This window comes from Alternaria burnsii (assembly GCF_013036055.1).
Source record: "Alternaria burnsii strain CBS107.38 chromosome Unknown 694, whole genome shotgun sequence".
Lineage (NCBI taxonomy): Eukaryota > Fungi > Ascomycota > Dothideomycetes > Pleosporales > Pleosporaceae > Alternaria > Alternaria burnsii.
Genome location: NW_024066133.1, coordinates 58,545 through 84,230, shown reverse-complemented (window position 1 = coordinate 84,230; position 25,686 = coordinate 58,545). Strand labels below are relative to the sequence as shown.

The window sequence follows — 25,686 nt, the reverse complement described above, 5'->3', positions numbered from 1 at the left end:
ATAAAAGAGACGGGTTGCTGATACTAAATTAGCTTTGTATCCCACTTGAGCATTCTATACACAACTCCGGGTTCATTCTACCTCGATATCGGACCAAGACCTTATCGCGGACCCAAGATTCAGCAACCAGCATCACTGAACCATCAGATCGCCAGTAATCTTGGATACTATTTACCAAGTCGAAATCTTTCCAGAATTCCACCAAACCCGTCATGACATCTCAAACAGACGACCAGCACGTCCTTGTCATGGGTGCAGGCGTCATCGGCCTTACCACGTCCCTCGTCCTGTCTCACGCCTACCCCAACGCCAAGATAACGGTGGTAGCAAAGCACTTCCCTGGAGACCGTTCCATAGAATACACGTCTCCCTGGGCTGGCGCAAATTGGTCTTCCATGGCCAACGACAACGGACCTCTAGAGAAATACGACGAGGTGACCTTTCGCCGCTTTGGCGAGCTTGTTGATGGAAAGGAAGTATTTGGATGCCAAACACTGAAGGCTGGTGAGACGAAAGGTATAGATGGAGTGAATGGGGGAGGCAATGAAGCAGGTTTGGGGAGAATGGGTATGTGGGGTGTGTTTGACGCGCCAATCGAAGAGACAGGTCTTTTGACGAAAGAGACGGGAAAGGTGTGGTACGACCAGCTAGTCGGAGGTTTGAGGAATTTGGGGGAAAGTGAGCTTCCCAAGGGCGCGACGTTTGGTCTTGATTACCCAAACACGTTCAGGATTAATACGCAGATATATTTACAGTGGTACGTCTCCTTTCTGTCCTCCCCCGAATTGCAAGACAATTTCTTGAAGTCGAAACGCTAGAAGCTCATGTCATACCCAGGCTCCAAGTTCAAGCCCTAAGCAAAGGCATCACACTCGTCCGTCGCCACTACCCATCCGTCTCAGACGTCTTGGCCGACCACCCATCAACTACTCTCCTGATAAACTGCACCGGAATTGGCTCTCTAAACCTCTCGGACATCAAGGATACAAACCTCTACCCAACACGTGGCCAGACCTTACTAGTTGCCGAGCCTAAGAAACCAATTACTCGAATGTATGAAATGGAAAGGGTCAAGTACGACAGTGCTATCTACTTGCGTTCCCTTGCCTAGCTCCCAATAACGCTTCATGGAACTGATGGAGCTGACCATGTGAAACTAGGTATTTCCGCTCCCCAAAGCGGATCGATCCAACGACGACATATGTGTTTCCTCGCCCACTGGGCGGTGGCGTTATCCTAGGTGGTAGTCGACAGGATAACGATTGGAGTGCGGAGTGGGATGAAGAACTTGGTCAAGACATCATGAAGCGATGTTGTGAGTTGTGTCCCGAGTTAGGGAAGCCGGAGGATTTGCAGATTATCGCGAAGAATGTGGGGTTGAGACGTGAGTTGTAGCAGTGGATTCATATGATCGAGAACAGTGTACTGACGACTTTTAGCTTCACGCAAGGGCGGCCCAAGGATTGAGACGGAGATGGGGAAGTGGAAAGTTCCGGTTGTGCATTGCTATGGGCATGCTGGTGCGGGCTATCAATCATCATGGGGATCCGCCGAGCGCGTCCTTGAACTCGTTCAAAAGACGCAAGCACCGAGCTCAAAGCTATGATTTAGTCATTTGTACCAGCGTTTCGGCCGATTCATGCATCGTCCCTGTAGAGACTTGAGATGAAAATGGTAGAAAAGCGATCAAGTTACGACGAATTAGATACAATCTCCTTCATTTATACTGTAAATGTGTATGCACATGAAGCTTAAAGCTTTATGGTGAGGTTGTACATATCCAGACCCACTGCAACTGCCGTGACTGCTGCAATGTATGCGACCAGTATTCCCATAGACTGCAAAACAGTCATATGCAAGGTTGGAAATGTCATGTTAACCAGACCGGTCAGTAGATTCGCTACAAGGAAAACTGCTAGACCATTACGGTTGTAGGCGTAGAGTATAGTGCTAGTAGCATCTCTACTTCTCCGAGATTCCTCCTCTTTGGTCTTGGCATTGTACAAGTTTGGAAAGAGGAAACTCTCGATAGCGTAGCAGATGGTGATCTGGTAGCTGTTGAACGAGGAGACCCAGAGGAAGTAGGGGAGGTTGGCTAGACGTCGCGATACGGGGAGTCGCAGACCGTAATAATTGGTTGAGAAATAGAAGAGGGCTGTCCAAAATACAGAAGTCATAATCAGCTTGCCGAACGTAGATTGTTGGAGCTTAACCTGGAATGATGCATTCTTTGCGATCGGCTGTTGTCTTGGTAGTGCGGACGCACCCAAGGACTGGCCTGCAAGAAAGATGGCGAGGTAGCCAAAGAAAGAGAAGATGCCTTCTCGGTTCTGAGAGAAGAGGTCCGTCCGTGGAGCTACCAGTATAAAGGATCCGAGCGAGGTCCAGTCTAAAGCAATCTCATATGCAGCAGCCAGAACAAAAGAAAGAACGGCATAGGATGGTACCAAGTCAAAGGCCGATTGGAAGAGAGCCGCAAATGGGGGCAAGAAACCGAGGGTGAAAAAGAAGTTCCAGTGTACACCATATTCGGTAACATGTTCAGCATAATCCAGTCCTTTGACGGAGATGAGCCGTATAGTGCCCAAGACCAGAAGAGGGATGGCATGCCTAACCGATGCCGTGAGGCGCTTCGATAGCGGCTGACGACCAGCTCCTTGCTTGAGAGAAGCCCGGACAGATACTACACCAGCCGTGAAGACGAATGATCCCACACCCATGTCCATGAGCGATGTACCCCAATTCTCTACTTTTGCGAAACGCCGAGGAAAGACGCGGAAGTCGACTGCCAGAATAGCAACACACGTTATGACCATCATTGCGCCACGGTAATTCGTAATGAACGGCTTCACTGGGAGCGCATCGAGCTTCGTGTCCTTTTCGGATTTATCGATCTTGGGTGGTCGCGGGGTATCTTTTGCCGCGACCGGCTTCTCGAATACGTAGAGCGTGATTGCTGGCAGTAGTAGAAGGAGGTTCAGGATCCATGGTGAATGGGAGTATATGGTAGTCGCGAATAACGTGGCTCCGCAGTTGAGCAGGAAGTCAACCAAGAAGGCAGGTGGAGTATAGGGTGTGAAGAGGCGCATGCGCGACTGTATGACGGTCCATAGTAGAATACTCAGCTATGCATACAATCAGTAAGGGTCCATTGCTTGAGTAGTGGGTGTGTGTACGGTACAGGCATTGCGAGTGAGACGCTGTTAACGTCTGCCACGGAGCTTCCGGTGTGTCCAGACACCCAGGCCTCCTTCATCTGCTTATATGTCTTTGCCATAATGCCAGAATGAGTGTTGGGCGAGTTGGTCGTTTATCTTGAGATGCAATAGTTAGTACATCTGACGCGTCGCGCTGGCCTCTTTACAAACGGGGAGTGGCCCAAGCGCCGATGACCTCACACATCGCGGCTTCGACACTTTTCCCTTAACATGTCCATTGCACTGTCATGGATTGTAGCCGAACCATTCGAGGGAATCATTTCGATATGTCTGTTTATACTATAGAATTCCAGGGGATAGCCGCCAGGAATGCCGAAAAGAGCAGGATTGCACTTTACGTGCTTGGACGTCCTCCTTCACTGTCACTGCTCCTCTAGGAGCAAACGCGTCTGTGCGCAAGACCCGGGAAATGGCAACTGTAGTAGAGATCCCAAGTGCCTTCCTGCTTCACCATCGAACACCCCGCATACCGACACGTGCTGAACCTCTTTGCTGTGACCTCTTGACTGCTCCTTGAAACTGTCAACATATGCAAATATGACCACTACTAACAAATCAAAGATACCTAGCATTCGGCCAGCTTCGGTGGGCATAAGAGGGGCATTGCCTGGACGGGCCATGTCACCTGCGACCCGCGCGACGACGACGCCTACGGGCACTTCACGACTCCTTCGTCGCCCTCAAAGCGACAAGCCACTGCCCAGTCCGCCTATAGCACAGGTTGTAGATCCCAACTCGCCTCTCAAGGCTTCACGCACATTAGTGGACGCTTTCACTCCGAGCCCGACCTTAAAGAAGTACCCGGTTCTGCGCCCAGAGAACATTCCCCCTCGTCTGAGTTCCAAGAGGAGCTCGCTCCCAACGCGATGCCCAGTCGCCTCTCGCTCGTTTGTTTCCACCAATGGAGACGACGGTACTCGCGTGAAGCGACTATCCTGGCATTCGTCGGGCTCAGGTTCCAGCTCAGGAACTGGTCCTATCCTAACCATCTCTGGCGATGCAGATGCCATGATTCTAGGTCAACGCGACTCAATCCCGGCCGTACCTGCTATACCTTTGGTCCTCCCGGAACGTACTACCCAGCCGCGGTCTTTCAGCGCTCTCACTAGCCGCATGTCCAAAGCGACAACATCCCGGGCAGAATTGACTATCACGACAGCGTCACCGGTACCAAGCACGAAAGAGCTCACGGCAAATGGAAGTCCTGTCGTCAAGATCAGCCCCATTCGATCGATGCAGCCGCCGAGGCAGCCTAGCCTAGATGCCAATTCTCCTAGATCGCCTTCGTCCGTATATTCGACTTTCCCGGATGCCGAACGAAGTGTCTCGTCGGCATCAGACAGGTCTGCAACACCTACGCCAGAGCCCAAGTCACCTGCTCCGCCACTTCGAGACCCACCTGAGCCGCCAGTCAGTGCTGTAGAAGTTTGCGAGGCATGTAATCTCTATCCTTTGACATGGAAATATTGACAGGCAAATTAGGAACTGCCTGAGGAGATCTCTGAGCTGACGATCACATCCGAATCCGATGACCTCCTCAGTGTGAGCAAGGTTAGAAAGACAACATCGATGCAGGGGGGTGTAAGTCCCTCGCTGGGTTCGTTCGATCGTCCTGGAAACAATGTCTCGGCCCCCAACATCAGCACTGCCAAATTGAGCTCGCCATCGTTGTCTCGGGTTAAGCATTCACGAGATACGGCTCGCTTCCCAGGTTCTCTCAAGCCAGAGGTCTCGGGGACAGCCAGATCGATCAGCATTGATATCCCGTTGGGCTGCGGAACACCTAAGAATCGTCCGTCGCGCTGCCAGCCATACACACCCATGGTCTCGTCTTCCTCTCCAAATGACTTCACTCCGGAGAATCAAAACAGGGAAGCGTTAGCGACAAAAGTCCAGGCTAAACGCAGCATTCTTGGCTTATTCAGTCGCGAAAAGGCACGGGTCAAGACACCAGAGACGGCCGTTCCCAAGCAAGGGTTTATGAGTGCTACACGAAGTTCGCTCGCCAAGGTCATGCGCGATTCCAAGAGTCTATCCAAGGTCCATCTGCCAAGAAAGACTGAATCGAGGTCAGAGATTAGGTCAGATCGCACGGTCAATAAGAGGAGCAGCCAGACAGGCACGTTCACTGCGCCTGATAACAACAGAGTGTCCCTGTTACAGGAAGCGGTTCCCGAGAAGCGAATAAACACAACCGAGATGCTTCACGATATGGTCGATCGCATAGAAGCAGGGCCTAAAGACTCGCCAGAGCGTCTGCGCCATGTACAGATCGCAGAGGTATGTGAAGCCCTCCGATCACGGTCTCCCATGTTGGAAGAGCTCCTCCTGACAGTACAAATCAAACAGTGCATCATCCTGGCCGCTGAATACACTCGCAACGCCAGCATCAGTGCTTTGGAGGCGAAGAAGAGTGCCCGCGACGCGGAACTTCATGCAGATCGTGCTGCGCTTGAGTTTGCGCGATTGAACACGCTACTTGACGGAGCAGAGATTGATGCCCGTTCTATGAAGTTTATTAGAAGTCTGTTCACAAACACTGCTGCCAGTGAACCTGAGTAAGAGACACGCTGAGGAGTTTTGTCAATCATGTGCGTAGCACATTGAGAGTAAGTGGAAGCTCATATTTGCTATCAGCGACCAACAGCTAACAAAGGTCAGTATGTCGTAAACAGCGCTCTGTGCATCTTGCTACAGGACATGTTTGCATACTATCTAGTGTTCCTTTCGATTCATTGGCATACTAGCCACATTTACAGTTCTATTTTGTCGGACGGATCTGGCTCGTGTAGCTTGTCCCGAAGCGCCATGGTCTGCCGTACGCTTCCTTTTCGTTGTCACTTCTTTCAGATTAGAAGCGTACCACGACAGAACGACAGTATGATACAAGACGATTGCATGCTTCTGTGGTTCATGATGTTACGATTGCACGCGATCATAGACTGATACGAGATTTGGCTCACTGTCGGCTGAAAGCACCACCTAATGTCCAGTGCGTGGAAGGATTGAGCGTTGAGACAAGTGGTCCGACTGCACGCACATATCGAAACCAAGGTACGCCTTTGGAAGATACCCCTGTTAGATGGATCGGTTGGTTTAGAAATACAAGCTTTGTATTGTACATGTCCTTCATATCGTTATGTCATTCCTGTGAATGTGGCCATGAAGGCATACAGGCATTCAAAGGCTGAAGCGGAGTAGGCAAAGCAATCCTTCAACATTTTGGTCCAGAACACCGACCGTTCCAAAAACTTATGCAGCAGCAACCGTCCCCAGAGCGAGATGTCCTGCCATCGAATATCCGATGTCCAGCGGCCCAGCACATGCACAACTAGACATGCCCGTATATCGCCTAACTTCCATATTTTACCTCTTCAATATAATAAGACTTTTCTTACATTCCACCACCGAACATGCCGCCACCTCCACCCTGCTTTCCTTGTGCCTCTCCCTGCATCTTCTCGCTAACCTTGACATTGACTTCGAAGAACTTAGATACGCAGCGGTCGAGGCAGACGGATTCGCCCTTGTTGAGATCGGCTTCCCGGTAGTTTGTGTCTATGCATTTGGCTGTGCAAGACTTGACGAGGCTGGGGAACATTGACGTGTTAGTGTTCATCTTATTTGAGAGGGTCGCCTTGGGTAGACGTGCACAGTAGTGGGTCGAGAATCGAGCAAATATAGAGTTACAAGATGCGCAAGGCAAAATTTGGGAGTCTGAACTTACCGGCTGTACATGTCGCTCACCATGTCAATCTCAGCTTCCGCCTGCGCAATCTTTTGCTCCGAAGAGATTTGAGGTTTTTGACCGAAGAACATTGACATGTTGACTGATAATTTATCCTTCTCTTTCTGTTTGTGTGATGAAAAGGTGCGTAATTGGCGACTATAATGATCGTCAAATGGTTTGTTTGGGGGGAGGAAGCTTGTTAAGGTAGAGTGGCCGTGGTGATGGATTTGGACATGGGTGACGGCGGGCGATGATGTCGCGCGAGCAGGAATTTGGAGCTGGGTGCGCTTTGGGGGACGTGCGGATTTGGTGGCTCAAGTGACGCGGGACGCGGCCTGTTTGGGACTCCATTCTCATCTCTTCGTCCTGAGCATTCGCAGCGACCATGCATCCTTACGGCCGCCGATAGGTGCAAAAGATAAGAAATTACAATAACACTGGAACTGTCAGGAGTGTACTTCCAATGTTATTTCAATCGCTCCAATTAGACAAGTGGTACAGCACTAAAGATTGAGCTCATCGCCTCATGAAGACGGCCTTCGATTCAAGTAGACTTCCAATTACTCCAATAAACGTACTTGTACAACCTTTCTCATCTATCAATACTGCCAAGCAGGTCTAACATATGTTTTTGACGTCTCATCCGCGCTGATGTGGTATTGTTGCTAGCGTATACGGCCTGTGTAGCCTGAGTGGCCTGTGATGACCTTGGACGATCATGCTCAGTACCCGACAACTCTGTAGCTGGAGGGATGCTTGGTGGGAAATTTAACGATGATGTACTGCACATTGACGGCCGAGGATCTGAAGACACACCAGATACAGACCAAGGTCTTATGGTCGCTGTCTGGCGACGTTGGCCACTCACAGGCATGTGTGTATAGAACTGTCCAGAGTCGAGCTCATATGTTGAGGACGGAACTGACAGTTCATTGATAACGGGGAAGTTGGTGGGCTCGCTGACCGTATGCGACACCATAGGTCTGCGTGTTGGGGTAGCTGGTAGCTCCGAGAGTAATGGCTGATACTTGTTGGCATGCTGACTCATATGCGATCTCTGGCTAGGAAGTTGTGATGAATCTCGACTCAACCGCGCGACATGACTTGGTGCATGAGCTGGCTCACTTCCAGGAAGCTCGACAGCAAGACTTATATCCCCTAATAACTCTGATAGCGTCTCAACCTTTTTATCATGGACGACGGCAGATCCTGGCGCTGGAGCTGATATCCCGAGGTGAAACGCATGAGGATTTACAGGTCCGTCCGAGTTTGTTCCACTCATGGTGTAATCGCCAGCCAGTTCAGCAAGGGCTTGGTACCTGTCCGAATGTACGTAGGCCCATGTGTCTTTTTGCCCTGACGGTATTGTAGATACGTAATCATGCGCCTTCTCCATTGACAGCCGTGAATTTACGCGCCGCAGACTATCGGCGTTGAGATACTGCTTGGTATCTCCTTGCGATGGTTGCGAAGGAGGACTATATTGTCCTACCGATGTATAAAGAGGAGGCGGGCTCTTTGGTAGGCTTGGAGGTGATGAGTATCCCTTGTTGAGTGTGTTGTAGCCCAACGTGGCGTTGTCTGACTTGGCTTCCCTCTTATCATTCAGTAAATGCGAAGCCGACTTTACGGGATCTTTGGTCCATATGTCTTGCGCGAACAATGCTTCGGTAAGACGGGAGGTATTGTTCGTTGGCCCAGTCTTATCAGCAGCATCGCGCCAGATAGTCTGGGACTTGTCTTCCATGGTCATCTTGATTGCCATGTCCATTTTATGCCCACTGGTTACTCTTTGATGTCGCGATACGATGTCATCAAAGTAGGTCGTGTTCTGGTATGTCGGTAGATCCTGGCTGGTCGGTAAGTCCTCTAGCCGATTGAGGAAGCTTAAAACGTTCGATAATTGCTGATGACATGCCACCAGTTCGCTTTTGCGATCACCTAATCGTTCGCGGTCGTTGAGGATGTACTGGAGTCTTTGAGATTGGTCCAAGACATGAGGATGTTGTCCGACGTCGCCACAATCCACCAATTTTCCAATGTCCTCCAAAGCAGAAGTGGTATTCTCGATAGCACTTCTGATCCAAGGGAGTCTCTCGGGCGTATAGGCGAGTTTTGTCCGCACCGAACCAACAGCCACTAATCGTTCAACTTCGAACAGATCGTCGCGAACGATACGTATCGTTCGTAAAAAGACCTCACTCTCGCTCCCAACGTCTGCGCTACGTATCGCAAGGTCAGCGAACCTAAACGCTTTGCTGACACTAGCGGATCTTGTTGGTGCACCTATCACAAAGTAAGCACTGCGTCGCGACATGTTTCATCATTCTAATATGTTCTATACATACCGATAGATCTGTTCATCCTTGAGGCCTTGGCTGGGAATGGTGGTGATATGTCAACTCATTACCCACAACTCATGTCTATACTCCTGTGGGGGCGCAGGTCGTGAATTACAAGTCCACGGAAATGACAGCTCGCCGGCGGGCAGCTCATAGACCCCCAATATTGGGTAAGCGATACAACAAAGCCTCAATCTGCAAGGCTAAGCACGCGGGCATTGCGGTACCCCTCATGCTGTGCTGCGGTGCCTCGAGAACCGATGAGCAGCTCGATGCTTCTTCCCACAGGCTCTGGTCATGCGCCCGTCGCTAAACATAGTTCGGCTACTCCAGTGGTCATATCATCGGACCAATACCTGATCGAAGCTCTTCGAACTATCTATATCGCACGGCTGAGTGACTGTTGTGTGTCTCACAAGGCGAAGGCTTGCAGATTGGACGAGAGCGAACATGACGCTCCTTCCCACCAGTGGCACCAACGCTAAGACATATGAAGCATAGTGCAAAAGGAAACCTTAACCTCGTCTCCCAGCCTCGTCACTCTACCTAGCATCTCAGCTCACGACCCTTAGCAATAACCCGAAGGTGTCTCAGCCGTACGATAGTTGCATTGTATACTGCACAAGCTATCCTCTAAACGCCATCTTTGCTCCATCTTCTCGATGTTCATGTCGCAATCTCCTTTTCCAGCAGCACGCGCGGAGGCCCTAGCACCTGCCCCTGGTCTCCAATCGTTTGTACCAGGCCTGGAAATACTACCAGACCTCCATGTTCGCTGAAGAATTCGAATCTAAATGATCCAGGCTGTGAAAAGAGTAGGAACGCGAAATTTGCAGATCGCGTCAGAATCATGTCCAGATTCTTGCTGCGTTGAGCTTCCAAGCCACTCTGCACAAAGGGCGCCACAATAGAGTCCAGATCTGCAACCGCGATGGCAAATTTTTGCTTACGATCCGAGTTTTGTTTGTTCTGGCTAAACCGCTCATGCAGCAGGGTTCCAGTTACGGTTTTCCATTTGCTGTACATGGCTGATTGGGCTGATTCGTGGCTTTAGCTTCCCTTACCGAGTTGGTGAGGCTGAGATTAAACTTACCAGTATTGCTGCCATCCTTTCCTGGTATGACCATGTCGATTGCAGCAAGTTCTTGGGGCAGCAGGCTCTCATCGTATCCTCCTGTACATCTCGATAGCACAATCCAGGCAAGAATGAGGCGAAGTGTCTCAGCTCTGGTTGAGGTGTTTGAAAGCATGCTTGCAAGTCTAGCAGAGCTTGTACCGGCTGCAGTTGCTAGTTGGCCCATATGTGCCTGACTGACACCGGCTGCCGGGATGGGAGAGAGATGATAATAAGTGCGAACGTGGTTCTTGATGTTGTCCCGTAGCTTCAAGACTGCGTCTGTGATAGTGTCGTCTGCCACGGGCTGGGGTAGCATATCGTCCAAGTTCGTTGCATACTCGCTGGTTACGGCTGTTGGTCCTTTCTCCAACGTTCTAGTAGCATCATTGACGGGCGCATGAGGTGGTGGCTTAGTCTGAACTAAGTTGTACCGCTTCTTCTTTTGACGGCGTAGTAAGAAGAAGAATATAGCTCCAGCGATCAGTAACCCGACGAGTAACATCGCGATAGCCACCCCAGCAACCGCACCTCCAGAAAGCCCTTTCTGAGCCGGCAGTGGACCAACTGACGCTGTAGGACCTTCATTCACCGTGCTGCCGTTTACCGAAGACTGGCTAGTCACAGACTTGAACGTCGAGGCACCATTGTTTGCGGATACAACTGAGGTCGTAGTCATACTCGTAGGACATGCTACCTCCTCGATGCCGCCACCAGGCCAAACCGTTGTACATTTGGATGTGACCACAGTTGGGCTTGAGGTTTGCGAGGCTGCGGGAAGCACCGATGCAGACGAGGAGATTGTTGATGATAATGTCGTCGATAGCTGTGTTGTTGATGGCGACGCCGATGATGCTAGCCCTCCAGCTTGGCTCGACGGAGGTTGTGCGCTCGACAGCGCTGGCGAGCTCATCGTTTTCTGTTTTTTCACAACTGCGCTCTTGATATACAACAATACTGGGCTTCTAGAAATGATAGAAGAGCAAAGATACTGACACTGCTTTCGACCGAATCTGCGATGCTGCACTATAAGGTGTTTGTACCGATGCTTGCTAGTACAGCCTGGTCAAAGATATGCACACCTCAGCTGTACTATAGCGCGGCAGACTACAGGACCCGATGGTATTGGTTTTCGCCGGAATTGGTAAATGTTGACGAGGCAGAAACCAGCAACCCAGCGTCAAGCTGCATGAAGTGGGGTCCGAATGTAGGACTATCGAATGGTCATCGGTACGAGGTAATGTGGCGTACTCCAGCAGCATCTCATTCTGTTACACCAAACAAAATTCGTGCAACACCACCACATACGACGCGGCATCAAAGTGGGCCCCACGCTATGGCTTTCCAAATCGGTGTCGACTTGTGGGCTGAGTTGAAGCGCGAGGCTGAGCTGGAAACATGGTGTTTGCGTCCGGAGACAAAGAACCATCGCATCTCGGCCTCACAAGTCTTCGAAATCCAGACTTTACAGATCTCTAGAATGACCACTGTTTAACCCGGAAACTATAGAAACAGAAGCTCAGTGGGATATAGCCACAGACTCATCATCAATCATTCTCACAACGCATACATTCACCATGGAAGGACTTCAGTCTCGGCCAGATCTGGTTATTTCCATTGATTTTGGGATGACATGTAAGTATAGGCTTGTCGTTCGCCAACATCGCAGTACTCATATCGCTATCAGGTACTGGTGTCGCGTATTGTAATGTAGCGACTGGATCTGATAGTGTTCGGCATATTCAGCGGTGGCCAGGAAGGACACAGGCAAACGAGAACAAAGTAAGGAATCGATCGCATGCCAAAGGACCTCAACTTACTCATTTCAGGTGCCAACATTGCTCGTATACCCACAAGACTCAGCAACGCCGTCATCATGGGGTTTTCTAGCCGAAACCGCACAGGAAGCTAGTGGTGCTGGGTACGAGAGTCGGGAGTGGTTCAAAATTATGCTGGATGAAGACCTGCTAGAACAGATGCGGAGAAAGTCCAGTGAGCCTAACAAAGTACCACACATACATGAAGTAGAGAAATGGTGAGTGGCCGTCCAAATTTGCCTTTGTAATCGGCTGATCAATATCACAGGTACACTGATTACTTTCGATACCTATACCGTACCATTGAAGCACGACTACGAGGGGAGCTCGCGAGCCGATGGGAAGACGCGAAAATCGAGTTCATCTTCTCGGTACCTACGACTTGGAAGCCGATACCGACTGTAGAGCGATTCAGGAAGACAATCTCGGCCGCTGGATTCGGCTCATGCGCCAACCACACAGCATCGATTGGGTTGACAGAAGCAGAGGCAGCTGCAGTGCACACAGCGCGCAGCATGCCAGGTATCTTCAAGGAGAATGAGATACTCTTCGTGTGCGACATAGGCGGAGGTACAACAGATCTATCAGTCTTTCGCGTGAAGAATATACACGGTAGCTCTCTGAGTCTTGAGCAGATCGATGTAGTTTTCGGAGCCACTATCGGAGCCGCGCAACTCGACAGTTTGTTCGAGAAAGAGGTGCTGCAGCGACTACAGCATGCAGACCGCCTGCAGCCAATGGGACTAAATGATATCAATCAAGCTGCATGGGAGATGCGAATCTCGAAGGAATATCAAAACGCAAAGTGTGACTATGGTTCGGAGGAGTCTCTAATGGACACCGAGACTTTCGCAGTGCGGATACCTAAACTCGACAGAGGTTACGTAAACCGGGATTATGCCATCAGCGACGGGGACATGTACTTTCGAAGAGACGACTTGAAAGGTTTTTTCGACACTCAGGTATCGAAACTGTTTGACATGATGGACAAACAGCTCTCTCGTGTCCGGCAGAAACATCCGGCCGAACAAGTGTCTCATCTCGTCCTCAGTGGAGGTCTCGGTAACTCTGCCTACGTCCAACATTGTTTACGAAGCCGATACGCATCTGGTAATACACCACACTCTAATGCACACAATATGCAGATCCGCATTGCTCCTGATCCTCAACTAGTTGTCTGCAAGGGCAACGTGGCCGATCGCGTTCAGAAACTCAAGACTGGACAGTCGGTTCTTGGATGGCGATGTAGCCGCGCATCTTACGGTACTATGTGTAAGATATTGTACGATCCTTACGACCCCGCGCATCAAGGAAGCAAGACGGAAGTGGATCCTTTGGACAAGAAAACGTATATCATGAACTGTATCGACTGGTTCATCAAGCAGGTAAAGCCCTTTAATAGCCTGGAATGATGGCAGACAGCTGATCAGCCTAGGGCGAACCCGTATCAAGCGATCATCCGATAGTCAAGAGCTTTCAACGAAAGTGCCCGCCAGCCACGTCCAAGAATCCCAATCCGCCAAGGATCTACCCTACGGAGGTGATTTGTACTGAAGTCGACAGATCTCAACTTCCGATAGTGATGAACAACGGTACATACACCCTTGATGCAATACGATAAGCCGTACTAATGATTCCAGCGTGTCGTTCGATCTGCAAGATCGAGTCAGACTTCTCATCCCTCCCACTTTCCCTCTTCAAACTGAAGAACCGACACTGGTGGAACTCCGGCCCGAAATACCATCGCATCAACTACATCGTCAAAGTAAATCTGGGTGCCGCCGATGTGTCTTTCGAACTATGGCACAATGGCGTCAAGTTGTCGAAAGATAACTCTATCAAGGTCGAATGGCAAGCGAGTGGGCCACCTGATCCGAATACGATGGCTGTTGCTCCCGACTTCCCGATGAATAGCCTGCCGGCAGTATCAAGTTACGGTGTGGCTCATGATCGTGCGAGGGGAGCAAACCGCGATAGTAGTGGTAGAGTGGGGATGAACTGGATGAGATGGGATAACAAGAGCGGTGTTCGAGCTCAAGTGATGCCCGCACAGCAAAATCGGCCAAGGGTGTGGTAGGATAAGATTGTATTGCCATCTCTATCGCTTTCCAGTGAGTATGCAAAGACGCTTGTTCAGATTTCTCAAACCAATGTACGTTCGTTCGAGAATGCACATCTACACAGATCTATGATGAGCCTACGGAAGGATCATTCTGCGCATGCTTGAATCTGCTCAGCACCCCACAAACCGGCGCTGTTGGAACAGCGCCATTCTCGACTGCTCTCGCGAAAAGCATTAATTCACTTATCACCCACTGCAACAAGCGCGAAAATGGGGAAAGACGGAAGAAGTCGATCTCGATATTGTTTGCGCGTTGGCGCTTGGTATGCGTGTGATGCTTGCCTCGTTACAGCTGTAACGAGAAGCCGCTCTGGAATAGGTTCTAAGAATGGTGAGAGGCAATTCATTTACTCAGTATATGGTATTTACCATCAAATAGTCTTGAGCGCTCAGCTAGCATTTTCCAAAACCGATTCTTTCAATGAAGCATCCTTTGTCAGTCAATCCCCGCCATGCTAGTGTTGTGAAGGCAAACAACCCCGAACCGATCAAGACCCAAGGGAGCCAGTCCTTCAAGTCTGTTGTGTTTCCATCGTCGACAGCGGCTGGCGGCAGAAACAAAACGCTCCGACAGATAGGGCAGATATGACCACCGGGCGAGTTGATGATTGTGAAGAGGCAGGGGCGTCCTACGATGTGATCACAGGGTCGGAAGCGTATTCCAGGGTGGCTGCTGCCGTTGTAAGGTTCCCAGCAGTAGCAACATTTGTTATCGTTAAATTTGTCGGTGGCTTTTGCGAGGAGGATGCGTGTTTGAAGGAATTCTTCTTTCGTGACGCCGCGACGACTGAGGATGGTTTCAAGCATGATGTGGTTTCAGATGGGAACCTAGTAGAATCAGTTGACTTGAGAAAATATAGCATGTAAGTTGTGCGGCTAGGCTGAGTAAATGGTGGGTAGACGAGAGCGCGGTATAGCACTGGAGAGGTTCGGTACCGCGCAACCAGTCTTTCGAATCAGACGAATGAAAAGTGCACCACATGCGAAACTTGGTTGATGATTGAGTGGATCTGCGAGATATGATTGGAAGTACAGCCACGGAATAGCTTATTAGTATGATGAACATAACAATATCCATTCTTCGAGTGATACCAGAGTAGACGTGGAAGATAGTCGACATAACTTGCGAGAGCGATTCAGAATAAGGTACGCAGGAAATATATCTAAGATTCCTGTTTCTAAGCACGAACCATGATGGAGAATCAATCGCTTCGTGAAAGTACATGCATGATAAGTCGATACCTTCAGATGCCCGAAAAGACACCTGATCAGTAAAAGCCCACATGCTACATCCAACACTATACTTGTCTGCTGCTCTACTGTGGATTTCAGAGTTATATCGTACCATCTCACTATTTAATAGCTTTCTATCCGTGTCTCCCAAAATCATCTCGAAGTCTAGATTTTCCACCGACTCATAGGTTTCTACCGACTTCGGGATTTTCTACCCGACAGTTTCCAGCTTGTTGATGGCGCTCAATGATACTATTGTTATATTGAATACCATGGAAACTGCCCAGAAATGGGGCGTCAAAACCAGACCCGTGATCAATCCGAAGATAGCACAGTCCCGCCGACTTTTGAGGTGACGGTGTGCGCCTTGTGTGAATAGAGTGTAGACTATGAACACGATGAACACTACTGCACATAGCAAAGTATCCTGGTGTAGGCTCAACGGAGCCACAACTATGTCCATCGCGGTTGACCTTGTTGTTCGAGTTAAAAGGTAGTAGCAAGTGAGAAAACAGAACCCGTCCCATTTTCATATTGTATCTTCTGAGACATGGCACATGGCAGAACGCAAACCTGGATTTCTTGCATATATGCCGGTGAAATATCGGATCAAGTAGTCGATTTGGTGACGCAAATTGACTGCGTAGAATAAAAAGCGTCCTATGAACAGCGCCCAAGGCGGAAGTTTAGCTTCGATCTTGTATAAGGTGAGCCTGATCGAAGTTAACAAATTTACCAAGGGGTTTACAAAGAAGCGATTGTGAAGTCGTAACATAAGAGGCAGAATATCGGTCCGGAACCATGGAGATCGACAGATAGGACAAAGATCACCGGTCGGGCCCTTGGTTATTTCTGGGAGACAGTCGCGTCCGAATACGTGGCCGCAAGACCGCACGCGAGCAGCAGGATGGTCTTCGTCATATGGGCCCCAGTCTAGGCGAGTCAGCATATGTATCACATTGCATTACCAAGTAGTACGTACACCAAATGCATTTGTTATCGTTGAACTTATCCTGGTCGCTAGCGCGGACGACATTAAACATTCATATTCTTCTTCACGTTACCATTACGCAACTGCATTACTACTCCCGTCTCCCTCAGGCTTTCAACGAAGTTTCGACCCGTTCCTCAGACCAGAGCAATCATGTTCACCGTCTCGAGAACAACTTTCCTCATGTTTAAAGGAGAGAATACAAGGAGGCCAGATATATTGAATAGCGAAGCAAACAGTCGTGTGAAATGCAAAGCGTAATCACTTCACAGCATGATCACAACATGAATGAACTGAGACCTGACGATCGGTAATGCATCAGTGATTGGTAAATCTTGGTTAAAGGAGACCTGCCCTCTGGAATGCATCGCGAGAAATCAACTCAGTCATCGAAGACGTCATGGCCACTTCGTGAGTCCAAGCAGATGTTGCTCCCGGTACCTCTAGACAGTGGGTGAGAGCAGGACAGGTAACGCGAAGGACAAGATGATGAGTGCGGCAAGCATTCGAGGAGATGGACGGGTCCCACGTGGATTGGCGTCACGGGCGCAGTTTTAGCCGACGCTAGCGCGCCGGCGCGCGAGCTACAAAACCCCTCCAAAAATGTTTCTTGCTTCTACAACGGCCTGCCTTGCCAACGCTGCGTTTCTTTGCACACATACAGACTCTCCTCACGGAGCTCGTCCTACCCTGCAAATGAGAAATTCGGAGTAATCTTCACCATCATCAAGCCCTCTTGTGGCTGTACTGCTCGTAAGAGCCTGGCGTGACTCACGTCTGCATCCGGCATCAGAAAACTCAGGGCCCAGACAGCGCGCTCCCACTTCGGTGGGAGTGTTGTGGAACTGGTGTCCCTATGGGAGTCGGTGCGAAGATTGTGTGCTTCGATCCTTTGGGAGAGAGGTGACACTGTAGTACAATACGCAGCGTACTTGACCTTGAGTAGCCCTTGGGCGAAAGAGGGCACGGTATCATTCGATTCTGATTACTCTGGCGAGGCAGGCCGTTCACTTTTTTTCACTATGTAAGTGCGCAATGTGCGCGATCTACTCCAGTTCAAGGATACTACTGACAAAAAACCATGCGAATTCACCAAACCTGAACGACCACATGTTGCGCGATCCTCCATTCATCCTCCGCTAGAATTGTCTACTCTGGCTCTGGTGCTGTGTCTTTCTCCATCGCGTACATGATGTCCGTCCGTAGCGTATACTTGGTGCCCTTCACAACGTCGTCACCAGAATGTATAAGGTAGCGATGCTGGAAGAGCAGGACGCGCCCAGCCTTTGGCTCCACGTCGATACGTTGGTTCATGCGACCGTTGAAGAATGTAGTGGCGCCGCCTTCGAGCTGCCTTTCTCCAGTGCTCAGTACTGCATCGTTCAGGTAAAGGTGCAGGGTAAAATATGAGCGCTCGGTGCGGTCTGGCGTCTCGTACGTGCCATCACAATGCGCTGACTCAGTTAGTAGCTGCAATCTTAGAATCCAATGCAAAACATACCTTTGAAATACTCTCCACCAGTGTACTTGAGATAGCGTCCACGCTCATTCAGTCTCGTTACTTTCCAAGTCTCTCCTCGTTTCGCTGGACCATTGCCTGTGACAAGCGCCCAGTTTTGCAAGCGATGGATTTCAGGCACCGACGCCTCTATTCTTTCCCATAACTTGGCCATGATGTCCTTGTTGTCCCAGATGATCCGACCGCACTTTCTCGTGTCTTCATACATGGCTTGCATTCCGCCCCCAATGTTCACCATGGCTCTCTCCCACGTGCCGTTAGTAGTCGCTTCTGCTGCTTGTATTAAGGTGTTGCACTCGTCCTCAGACAGAACACCATCGAGTATGACGGCCCATGCATTCTCGTTCTCTAGTATTCCAGCCTTTCTGAAATCGATTTTGGACTTTGTTAAATTGGGCGCTGGGCCCTCGAGGAATCCATTGGGGAGGGCGAATGTGGAAGGGGCAGGGCTGGACTCGACGGGTTCTCGACGTTTCTGAGTGCGAAGAAGATCCTCCTTGAAGCCCGCAGGCAATATTTTGTTAGCTGCCATTGTTGGTATTATCCGTGTAGTGAAACTTCGAATCGCGCGCAAAGGAAACATATATCAAAATCAAGTGCAGTGCTTGCGGCTATGTAAAGGTTGCGCCGGGCTGTGAAACCGGTCAAAGCCTCCTAAGGCTGCTGCCTTGGGGTAGCTTCGCCTCATGTGGACATCAAGTGGCTAATGTGCTATCTGTGACTCTTGTTGGACATGTCAGGCAAGATCATGTGAGATTTCCTGTACAGGACTGCTCGTCTTATACACTGGTCGCACTCGCAGAAGCAAGCAGTAGCTTCGAACGTCGACAGATGCCTCTACTGGACTTGAAAGACGATGATCGCCAAAAGGAAGTCCATGGCTTGTACAAGCGCATTGAGTTGCGATGGCAGACGCGACTGTCTGCTTTCCGAGAGCGCCCTCCAAGTTCCGTTCATCATCGTCCTCAACAGTTGCCATTTGAGGCTGTTGGTGAGTGATGGTGTGGCAGGGATCATCACGTGAAGATGGCAGTTGCGGCCCTTCTCGACCTGCCTCGCGTTTCAGGAACACGGACTGCATCATTCCCGCCCCATCATCATCATCATCACCATCGGCAACACGCACAATTGATCCACGGGCTCATCTGAACGACTCGGACGCGCATAGGTAGCCGACGGCAGTTTCATGTGACTTGTTGCTTCTTATCGTCACCCCCCCATCGTGCAGTGCGCGACTCAACTCCATCGCAAGCCACTGCCGCTCGCTCCACCAACCGTCGCGCCAAGCTAGAGGTGCCGACCTCACTCCTAATTTCCCGCCTTCACGCCAATTTGGACAACACGTCGAGGCGCACGCGACGCCCAGAACACACCTCTCCCCCACAGCCATACTCGTCGTCGCCTGCTTCTCTCCAACTCCCACCACGTCGTCCCTAGAGCTCCGACCAGCCCGACCGTCAAGCTCCCCGTCGTTTGCTCAGCAACCACAGCACTAGTCAAGCAAACACTCGCCGGCACGCCGGGCGCCAGCCCTACGCCAGACCCTGCGTCTATCGATAACTGCCATTATCCACGTCACAGCGACCATTGTCGCGCGCCTCTCGTTACCATAGTACATCCCCGGGCCGACAGCAATCATGTCTTACGAGGACCACCACGATGCTCAGTACCAACCCGGGCAAACGCGCAACCGTTTCCCAACCCTGTTCGAAGTGCTCAGTCGTAAGACGACAGCACCGCTAGACCTCTTCTCCTTCTACATCTACATGCGAGACCAGCAACGGTCTGTCGACTACTTGGACTTCTGGTAAGCAAACCACCCGGCGTCGGGGTCCGCGGACGAGGCTAACAACCATCAGGCTCGATGTATCTCAACACCTGCAGCTATGTCGGCTCTATGTGCGACGACTACACAGGAGCATGATTGAGGAGACACCAGATCTTGAGAGGAATTCCAAGCGTTCGTCCTACATATTGGACAACGCTGGAGAAGGCCCTTCTAACGAGAAAGCAGACAACATGTCTGACCAGCGCTTGTCTGCCTTTCTTCGTTCTGACCACCCAAGCCGAAACCACTCTCCACAGAACAGTCAGGGTAGCAATCAGAGCCGCGAGTTCCAGCGTCCAAGCCTGAATTTACTAGATACCCCAGGCGATTCGAGCTCGCCTGGCCAGAACTCATCCATTGACAATTCTCAACCACGGAGAGAGGATTTGCGCGCATCGGCCGAGAAGATCTTGTACACCTATCTGCTTCCTGGCTCAGAGAGAGAAATCATCATTCCCCAGAGCATACTCGCCGAGGTACAAGAAGCCATTGAGGGACAGGAGCAGCGCGCCGATCCTGAGCTTTTCGACAATGCCAAAGACTACGTCTTCCAAGCCATGGAGCGCGACGCATATCCAGGTTTCTTACAGAACAAGGGCCTCGGCAACCTCGTTCCTCAGAGTATGATGCTGCGTCTGATTCTAGGTTTGATCAGCTTCTTCGCCGCTGTATGGACGTCGTTCATTCTCATCTTCTTGGACAAGTCAAGAGGAACACGTTGCTGGGTATGCAGCCGCCCGCTGTTTTGTTTGGAATGTCAACTAACGCTGTATGCAGATCATACTTCCATTCACCATTGCTATCTATCTCATCTTTACACATCAGTACATGCTCGATCCCATCATCGCCATTGCCGGATACAGCGAGTACACCTTCTTCGACTTCAACAAGATTAGGGAGCCGTTTGTCAAGAAGACATTGAACAGGCGCTCGCTCACTGTCCTGGTTATGTTCTTGGCCGTCACAGTAGCTATTTGCTGCCTCTTCATCTTCGTTCCCGGTAAGCGCCTGTGATTCAAGGCGGTTACACGGTCTTTTTGTGGTATCCGATGTAATGTTTGTTTATTGTTTCTGGCGTTTTCAGCTGCACAAAATGGGATCAGTCCCGGAGGTGGTGGAAGGAGAAGCGCGGAGGTAATTCAAGGACCAGCGGGGACATGGAGAAGATACCCCCTCGCTTCGTCGCCGTACGACCTACAGCAGGATTTTCTTTTGTTTTTGAAGCAAATCTTGAATTGAGCATGTTCTGGTTATGGAGGGCTGTTCTCAGTCTGGAGCATGGCGTTGGGGCGTTCATGATGAGACATCGAACAGCGAGTGTCAATCGAGATAGAGCACCCAATATATGATAGTATTCTTCAGCAATGGCTAGATGACATGTGAAAGTAGTCAAGCGCCAGATGTTTGGCGAGCCGTTGGCATGTGGAGTGGAGCTGCAAGGCTGCATGCACGCCAAGGCGCAATGACGTGAAGCGCGGCCGGGTTTGACCAGGTGGAATTGTACCTCGACGTCCATCATCGGCCAAGGACGCGCCGCAACAGTCGCAGTGTGTCGCATCCCTATCCAATCACTTTGCCGAGCGTGCACGATCAGCGTCTCCCAGCTCTCCATTGCTCGTGACTGCGACATTGGCGGTGCCAACCTCTCGTTCAACTACGGCCACTAGCGGAGTGGATTGCAGCAGCCAACAAAATGAGCGGACCAACAGCTAAGAGCAAGAGAGGGCCGACTGTGCTCATGACAGATGCCCGCGACACGGCACCTCGAGCACCCCAACGACCAGGCGTGGGGCAGAGACAGGCGACGGGCGCGCGATTGATCTCGGTCGACAACATCCTGCAGTACGCCTCGGACATTCCCTCGCAACAGCAGCGACGCGGCCCGCCTGGCAGCCGACCCATGATGCACACGCGCACTCCCAGCGGACGGCATCCGCTCGACCCCAGACTCTCCGGTCGCCTGATACCCCAGCACATGCCCACCCGATCGAGCAAGCTCAGCGAAAAACTCGTGCTTCTGCCCGAGACGGCAGGACAGGACGACGACGAGAAGGGCGACTTTGACCAAGACGAGTACGAAGGCCCGCCCACCGACGAAGACCTCGCGCGACGGACCCCCAAAGGCGGCCCCAACGACAAGAGCTATGCAGAGCGACTGCCCAAGGCCAAGCGTACGGACAAGCTCTCGCGCGTCACCGCCTACTGCACCGCCCAAGCCTACAAGATGAAGAGCACCGCCCAGTTCGTCAAGGACACACACAATGCCCGCACCAAGCTGTACGACGACTGTCTCTACACCGTCTACCATCTCCCGCTGTTGCCCGGCAGCGACGGCTACCGGGTGCGCAGTAGCCCTGCGCTCAAGAGCCCGGGCGGAAAGACGGTGCTCGACGAAGAGATCGAGCGCAACGAGCAGCGCGACCACCACGAAGGCTACTTTGGCGACGACGAGACCTACTACGTACGCGACGACCACGAGCTCGACCAACCCTGGGACGGCATGCACCATCGCCGAGACTCGACCGAGAACTCCAGAATTGCGCCCAACGCCCTGACCTTTGGCGAGATGTTCGTCTTCTCGTACGGCGTCGTAGTCTTTTGGAACTTCACCGAGAAGCAGGAGAAGGACATTCTGGCCGACCTCACATTTTCCGCTATTGCTACCGGCATCTCCATCGCAACACGACCCTTGACCGAGTCCGACTTTGAGACGGAAGAGTTCCATTTTGAATACAACCCAGAAATCCAGCGCCCGCGTGTGTACAACGACATGATTACGCTCAAGAGCGGGGATCATATGATCAAGCTAGCCATGAGCCACGCCATTGCACAGAGCACCAAGCTAAGTCTCTTCGAAGAAGGTATGAGCCGGACCATGCTGGCTGCGCAATACGTACCCAAACGCTTAGCGTTGACGGGCAAACTGGGCATGGGCAGGACAGACGTGGTCAAGATGATTGGACAGCTCTTCACCAGCCGTGTGGAAGTGAATCTATGTACGTGTCCAGTCCACTATTTCAACCCCTCGTCCGTTACTGATGACCCTTGTAGCATCGAATATGCTCGACACTCCAAGCTTCTTCTGGGACTCGGAGCCTACCCTCCATCCGCTATATACCGCTGTGCGCGAATACCTCGAGATCAAACCCCGTATCCAAGTTCTCAACGAGCGCTGCCAGGTTTTCCTTGATCTGGGTGAGATTCTATCTGATTCCATTAGCGATAAGAAGATGACCAAGATCACGTGGATTGTCATTGCGCTCATTGTGCTGAGTATCTGCATAACGTGTCTGGAAGTGCTTCTCCGATTCGCCATTCTACAAAAGGGTAGGACTAATGTTCCTGTTGCTGGGGATATGGAAATTAGAGGGATTGGAGGACTTAGGGGAATTGGTCCGCCTGCCTATGCTGGACCTGGCTTGCTCGCTGCGAGAAGTTTGGTTTGGGTCGGTAGTGGAGTCAAGGGTCTATTGGTCGGCTGAGTATGAGTTGTGGTGCATGGCAAAAAAGGTGACTAGCTAATTGGGGCTATGGAGTCGTCATGTTAGGCATGATTCTTGGATTGTAATACTGTTGGGACCGTTCTTTTGTCATCATCTTAAGCATTAGCGATGGGCGTTTCCTAACTGGCGCAAAAGGTACTACTGGGTCCTACTGACCCTTGGAATGAATTTGAACTCTTTTCAATCTCTGAATCCCATCGTTTCTATTCATTCCTACCTTTTCAGTACCAACCATGAGGCTGCTGACCTTCTTCCTTAACCCCGTCGCACTCACAGGCTACGTCCTTCCTTGCGTAGGCGCCCACAAAGAAAGCAAAGCCGACCGCATAGCAGACGTGCATAGGAACTTCGAACCCCACACATGGGAGCAACAAATAGTAAACCGCATGGTATGTTGCGCTCATATACATATTATATGTCAAATGCAGACTAACTTTTCACGACGAAACTTTTTAGGTCTTTAAGTATTCCCTTGATGATTTCATGGTCATGTGGAAGAGACGTGTGGGAGAGTACGGATTTACTAATCTATCCTGGCGGAGTGACGCCTGTACTGGTGTTGATGATTCGCCATTTGGCTGGGACTGTAAGTCGTGCTTTAATCCTGAGTTTGAACTATATGAAGTAAGAAAAAAAAGGACTAACATACCGAAACTCAGTCAAACCAGCTTGTATACGCCATGATTTCGCGTATGAGAACTTTCGGCTTCAGCATCGGCTCAGTCACGTAAGCTTTTCCCGATCTTTTCATGCTTGCTTTCATTATCTTAATTTCCTGGTTATATGACTAATAATGTTCTCAGGAAGCTCGTAAGAAAATCGACGTCCACTTCAGGGACGACCTCTACTATATCTGTGAAAGGCGTTCCAATACCAAGGCCTGCAGGGTGTCAGCCAAAATCTACTACGCCGGAGTCAGGTTGTGGGGCAAAAACCAGGAGAATGCGTTTTTCACCATCAACGCTATTGTCGCCAACGACGCCCCTGTGAAAGCTTCCGACAGTATCTCCACGACAGCTGCCACCATCAACACAACCTCCGAAGATACTAATACTACCAACACCACCCACACGAATACTGCTGGTCTCGACGATGCACAAAGAGATATTCGTAGCAAAGAAAAAGTTGCTATCATGGCCTGGCTTGGCGAACTGACGCATGCAGAGCTGCTGATGGAAATGCCAGAGATGCATTTGGAGTATTTAAGCAAGTCACTCGATGACTGGGTGGAAGCCATTGAGAGAGTGTGACACGAACAAGAGACTGTGCAATCACAGGACGCGCAATTACGTCTCAATCTGTAATTGATCCGTCGTGTTCGATAGAACGAGGGAGTGACTGCTAGACAAATCCCATCCTACCCTACTCCTTGTCCACAGCAAAAGCCTTCAAATCATCCATACTCACCCCTTTCAACGCCTTCTCATTCGTCGCTTTCATGACAACCTTGGGAACCTTCTTGTCATCCATGCCTGTCCTAGCATCAAACGCCTCTTTCCACCTGTTCACACAAAGGCACCATTTGCAGCCATCCGTAAGTCCTACTTGACGCAAGTCGTTGCCACGTGCGGCAGAGAAGTCGAGGAACTCTTTTGACACGATACCTGCTATGGCGTGGTTGCCAGCATCTGATGCGGGTACCTCACAGTAGCCTGAGCGGGTGAATCCGGTCAAAGACTGTGTGGAGTGAAGCGCGAGGGGTTGCTTGAAAACTAGTGTAAAGCGTCAGTGAGTGAGTTCGTGGAACTGGGTTCTTACGATTTGTAGCAACAAAGATGCGTTCATCGTATAGGTCGCAAACAACAACCCCCCCAGCTTCTCTCGTCGCACTGCATAAACGGCGTGACGTTGGGGGCGCTGAAACGCGTGCCTGGAGATCTCCCCAGTCCAACGACGAAACTGTTTCATGCAAATGAACAGGATGCAGCCATGGTGTAACCGTTTGGACTCGAAACATCCGGAATGCCCAATGCACAGTTCTGATACATGGTTCCCCCCCCAATACCCAATCACAACATGTACATACCGTTCAAAGACATATTGCCAGCTTCTTGCTCTTGCTTTTTCCCGCTCTGTGCTGGTACTCTTTCCCACTTGATCTGCACGTCGTGAACGTGAGCAAAGTCGCGTTTTGGAGCGTTACGTGTGAAATTGCTAATTAGATTGCGTAGGATCCGCATGAGGGAGAAGGAGAGCAAACGTAGGTTATACGTTTATGGTTCGTGAAATGTGGTGCTCAAGATGGCGTCAAGAAAGTGCTAAAGCGGAG

At 50.7% G+C, this 25,686-nt stretch overlaps 11 protein-coding genes across 11 annotated transcripts; 5 read left to right on the top strand and 6 right to left on the bottom strand.

Moving 5' to 3' along the window:
• Positions 1 to 212: 212 nt before the first annotated feature.
• Positions 213 to 1,606, top strand: GT037_010992 (fad dependent oxidoreductase; the record flags this gene model as incomplete). The annotated part of the gene is made up of 4 exons (XM_038936039.1): positions 213 to 757; positions 838 to 1,074; positions 1,161 to 1,384; positions 1,440 to 1,606. The coding sequence occupies 4 exons, from the start codon at positions 213 to 215 to the stop codon at positions 1,604 to 1,606; spliced, it is 1,173 nt and encodes a 390-aa protein (XP_038781249.1).
• Positions 1,607 to 1,751: 145 nt separating this feature from the next.
• On the bottom strand, positions 1,752 to 3,277 carry GT037_010991 (gpi-anchored wall transfer protein 1; the record flags this gene model as incomplete). Its single annotated transcript, XM_038936038.1, has 2 exons — positions 1,752 to 3,125; positions 3,182 to 3,277. The coding sequence occupies 2 exons, from the start codon at positions 3,275 to 3,277 to the stop codon at positions 1,752 to 1,754; spliced, it is 1,470 nt and encodes a 489-aa protein (XP_038781248.1).
• Positions 3,278 to 3,755: 478 nt separating this feature from the next.
• Positions 3,756 to 5,780, top strand: GT037_010990 (uncharacterized protein; the record flags this gene model as incomplete). Its single annotated transcript, XM_038936037.1, has 2 exons — positions 3,756 to 4,628; positions 4,701 to 5,780. 2 exons carry the CDS (start codon positions 3,756 to 3,758, stop codon positions 5,778 to 5,780), a joined length of 1,953 nt encoding a protein of 650 aa, XP_038781247.1.
• An 832-nt stretch (positions 5,781 to 6,612) lies between these two features.
• On the bottom strand, positions 6,613 to 9,232 carry GT037_010989 (mitochondrial import inner membrane translocase subunit tim10; the record flags this gene model as incomplete). The annotated part of the gene is made up of 3 exons (XM_038936036.1): positions 6,613 to 6,808; positions 6,946 to 7,235; positions 7,817 to 9,232. Coding segments are annotated over 3 exons (1,902 nt in total), but the record flags the coding sequence as incomplete, so codon positions are not given.
• A 724-nt stretch (positions 9,233 to 9,956) lies between these two features.
• On the bottom strand, positions 9,957 to 11,368 carry GT037_010988 (uncharacterized protein; the record flags this gene model as incomplete). The annotated part of the gene is made up of 2 exons (XM_038936035.1): positions 9,957 to 10,327; positions 10,384 to 11,368. Coding segments are annotated over 2 exons (1,356 nt in total), but the record flags the coding sequence as incomplete, so codon positions are not given.
• A 613-nt stretch (positions 11,369 to 11,981) lies between these two features.
• On the top strand, positions 11,982 to 14,298 carry GT037_010987 (uncharacterized protein; the record flags this gene model as incomplete). The annotated part of the gene is made up of 6 exons (XM_038936034.1): positions 11,982 to 12,039; positions 12,092 to 12,186; positions 12,234 to 12,439; positions 12,490 to 13,606; positions 13,657 to 13,813; positions 13,862 to 14,298. The coding sequence occupies 6 exons, from the start codon at positions 11,982 to 11,984 to the stop codon at positions 14,296 to 14,298; spliced, it is 2,070 nt and encodes a 689-aa protein (XP_038781244.1).
• Positions 14,299 to 14,972: 674 nt separating this feature from the next.
• On the bottom strand, positions 14,973 to 16,619 carry GT037_010986 (uncharacterized protein; the record flags this gene model as incomplete). The annotated part of the gene is made up of 2 exons (XM_038936033.1): positions 14,973 to 15,171; positions 16,555 to 16,619. The coding sequence occupies 2 exons, from the start codon at positions 16,617 to 16,619 to the stop codon at positions 14,973 to 14,975; spliced, it is 264 nt and encodes an 87-aa protein (XP_038781243.1).
• A 1,097-nt stretch (positions 16,620 to 17,716) lies between these two features.
• Positions 17,717 to 18,618, bottom strand: GT037_010985 (oxidoreductase domain-containing protein; the record flags this gene model as incomplete). Its single annotated transcript, XM_038936032.1, has 2 exons — positions 17,717 to 18,021; positions 18,069 to 18,618. 2 exons carry the CDS (start codon positions 18,616 to 18,618, stop codon positions 17,717 to 17,719), a joined length of 855 nt encoding a protein of 284 aa, XP_038781242.1.
• A 1,105-nt stretch (positions 18,619 to 19,723) lies between these two features.
• On the top strand, positions 19,724 to 20,928 carry GT037_010984 (regulator of g protein signaling superfamily; the record flags this gene model as incomplete). The annotated part of the gene is made up of 3 exons (XM_038936031.1): positions 19,724 to 19,893; positions 19,946 to 20,639; positions 20,692 to 20,928. The coding sequence occupies 3 exons, from the start codon at positions 19,724 to 19,726 to the stop codon at positions 20,926 to 20,928; spliced, it is 1,101 nt and encodes a 366-aa protein (XP_038781241.1).
• A 679-nt stretch (positions 20,929 to 21,607) lies between these two features.
• GT037_010983 (sporulation protein rmd8) lies at positions 21,608 to 24,667 on the top strand (the record flags this gene model as incomplete). Its single annotated transcript, XM_038936030.1, has 6 exons — positions 21,608 to 22,910; positions 22,966 to 23,241; positions 23,643 to 23,806; positions 23,874 to 24,003; positions 24,077 to 24,144; positions 24,221 to 24,667. The coding sequence occupies 6 exons, from the start codon at positions 21,608 to 21,610 to the stop codon at positions 24,665 to 24,667; spliced, it is 2,388 nt and encodes a 795-aa protein (XP_038781240.1).
• Positions 24,668 to 24,779: 112 nt separating this feature from the next.
• GT037_010982 (uncharacterized protein) lies at positions 24,780 to 25,597 on the bottom strand (the record flags this gene model as incomplete). The annotated part of the gene is made up of 2 exons (XM_038936029.1): positions 24,780 to 25,129; positions 25,444 to 25,597. The coding sequence occupies 2 exons, from the start codon at positions 25,595 to 25,597 to the stop codon at positions 24,780 to 24,782; spliced, it is 504 nt and encodes a 167-aa protein (XP_038781239.1).
• Between the last annotated feature and the right edge of the window lie 89 nt (positions 25,598 to 25,686).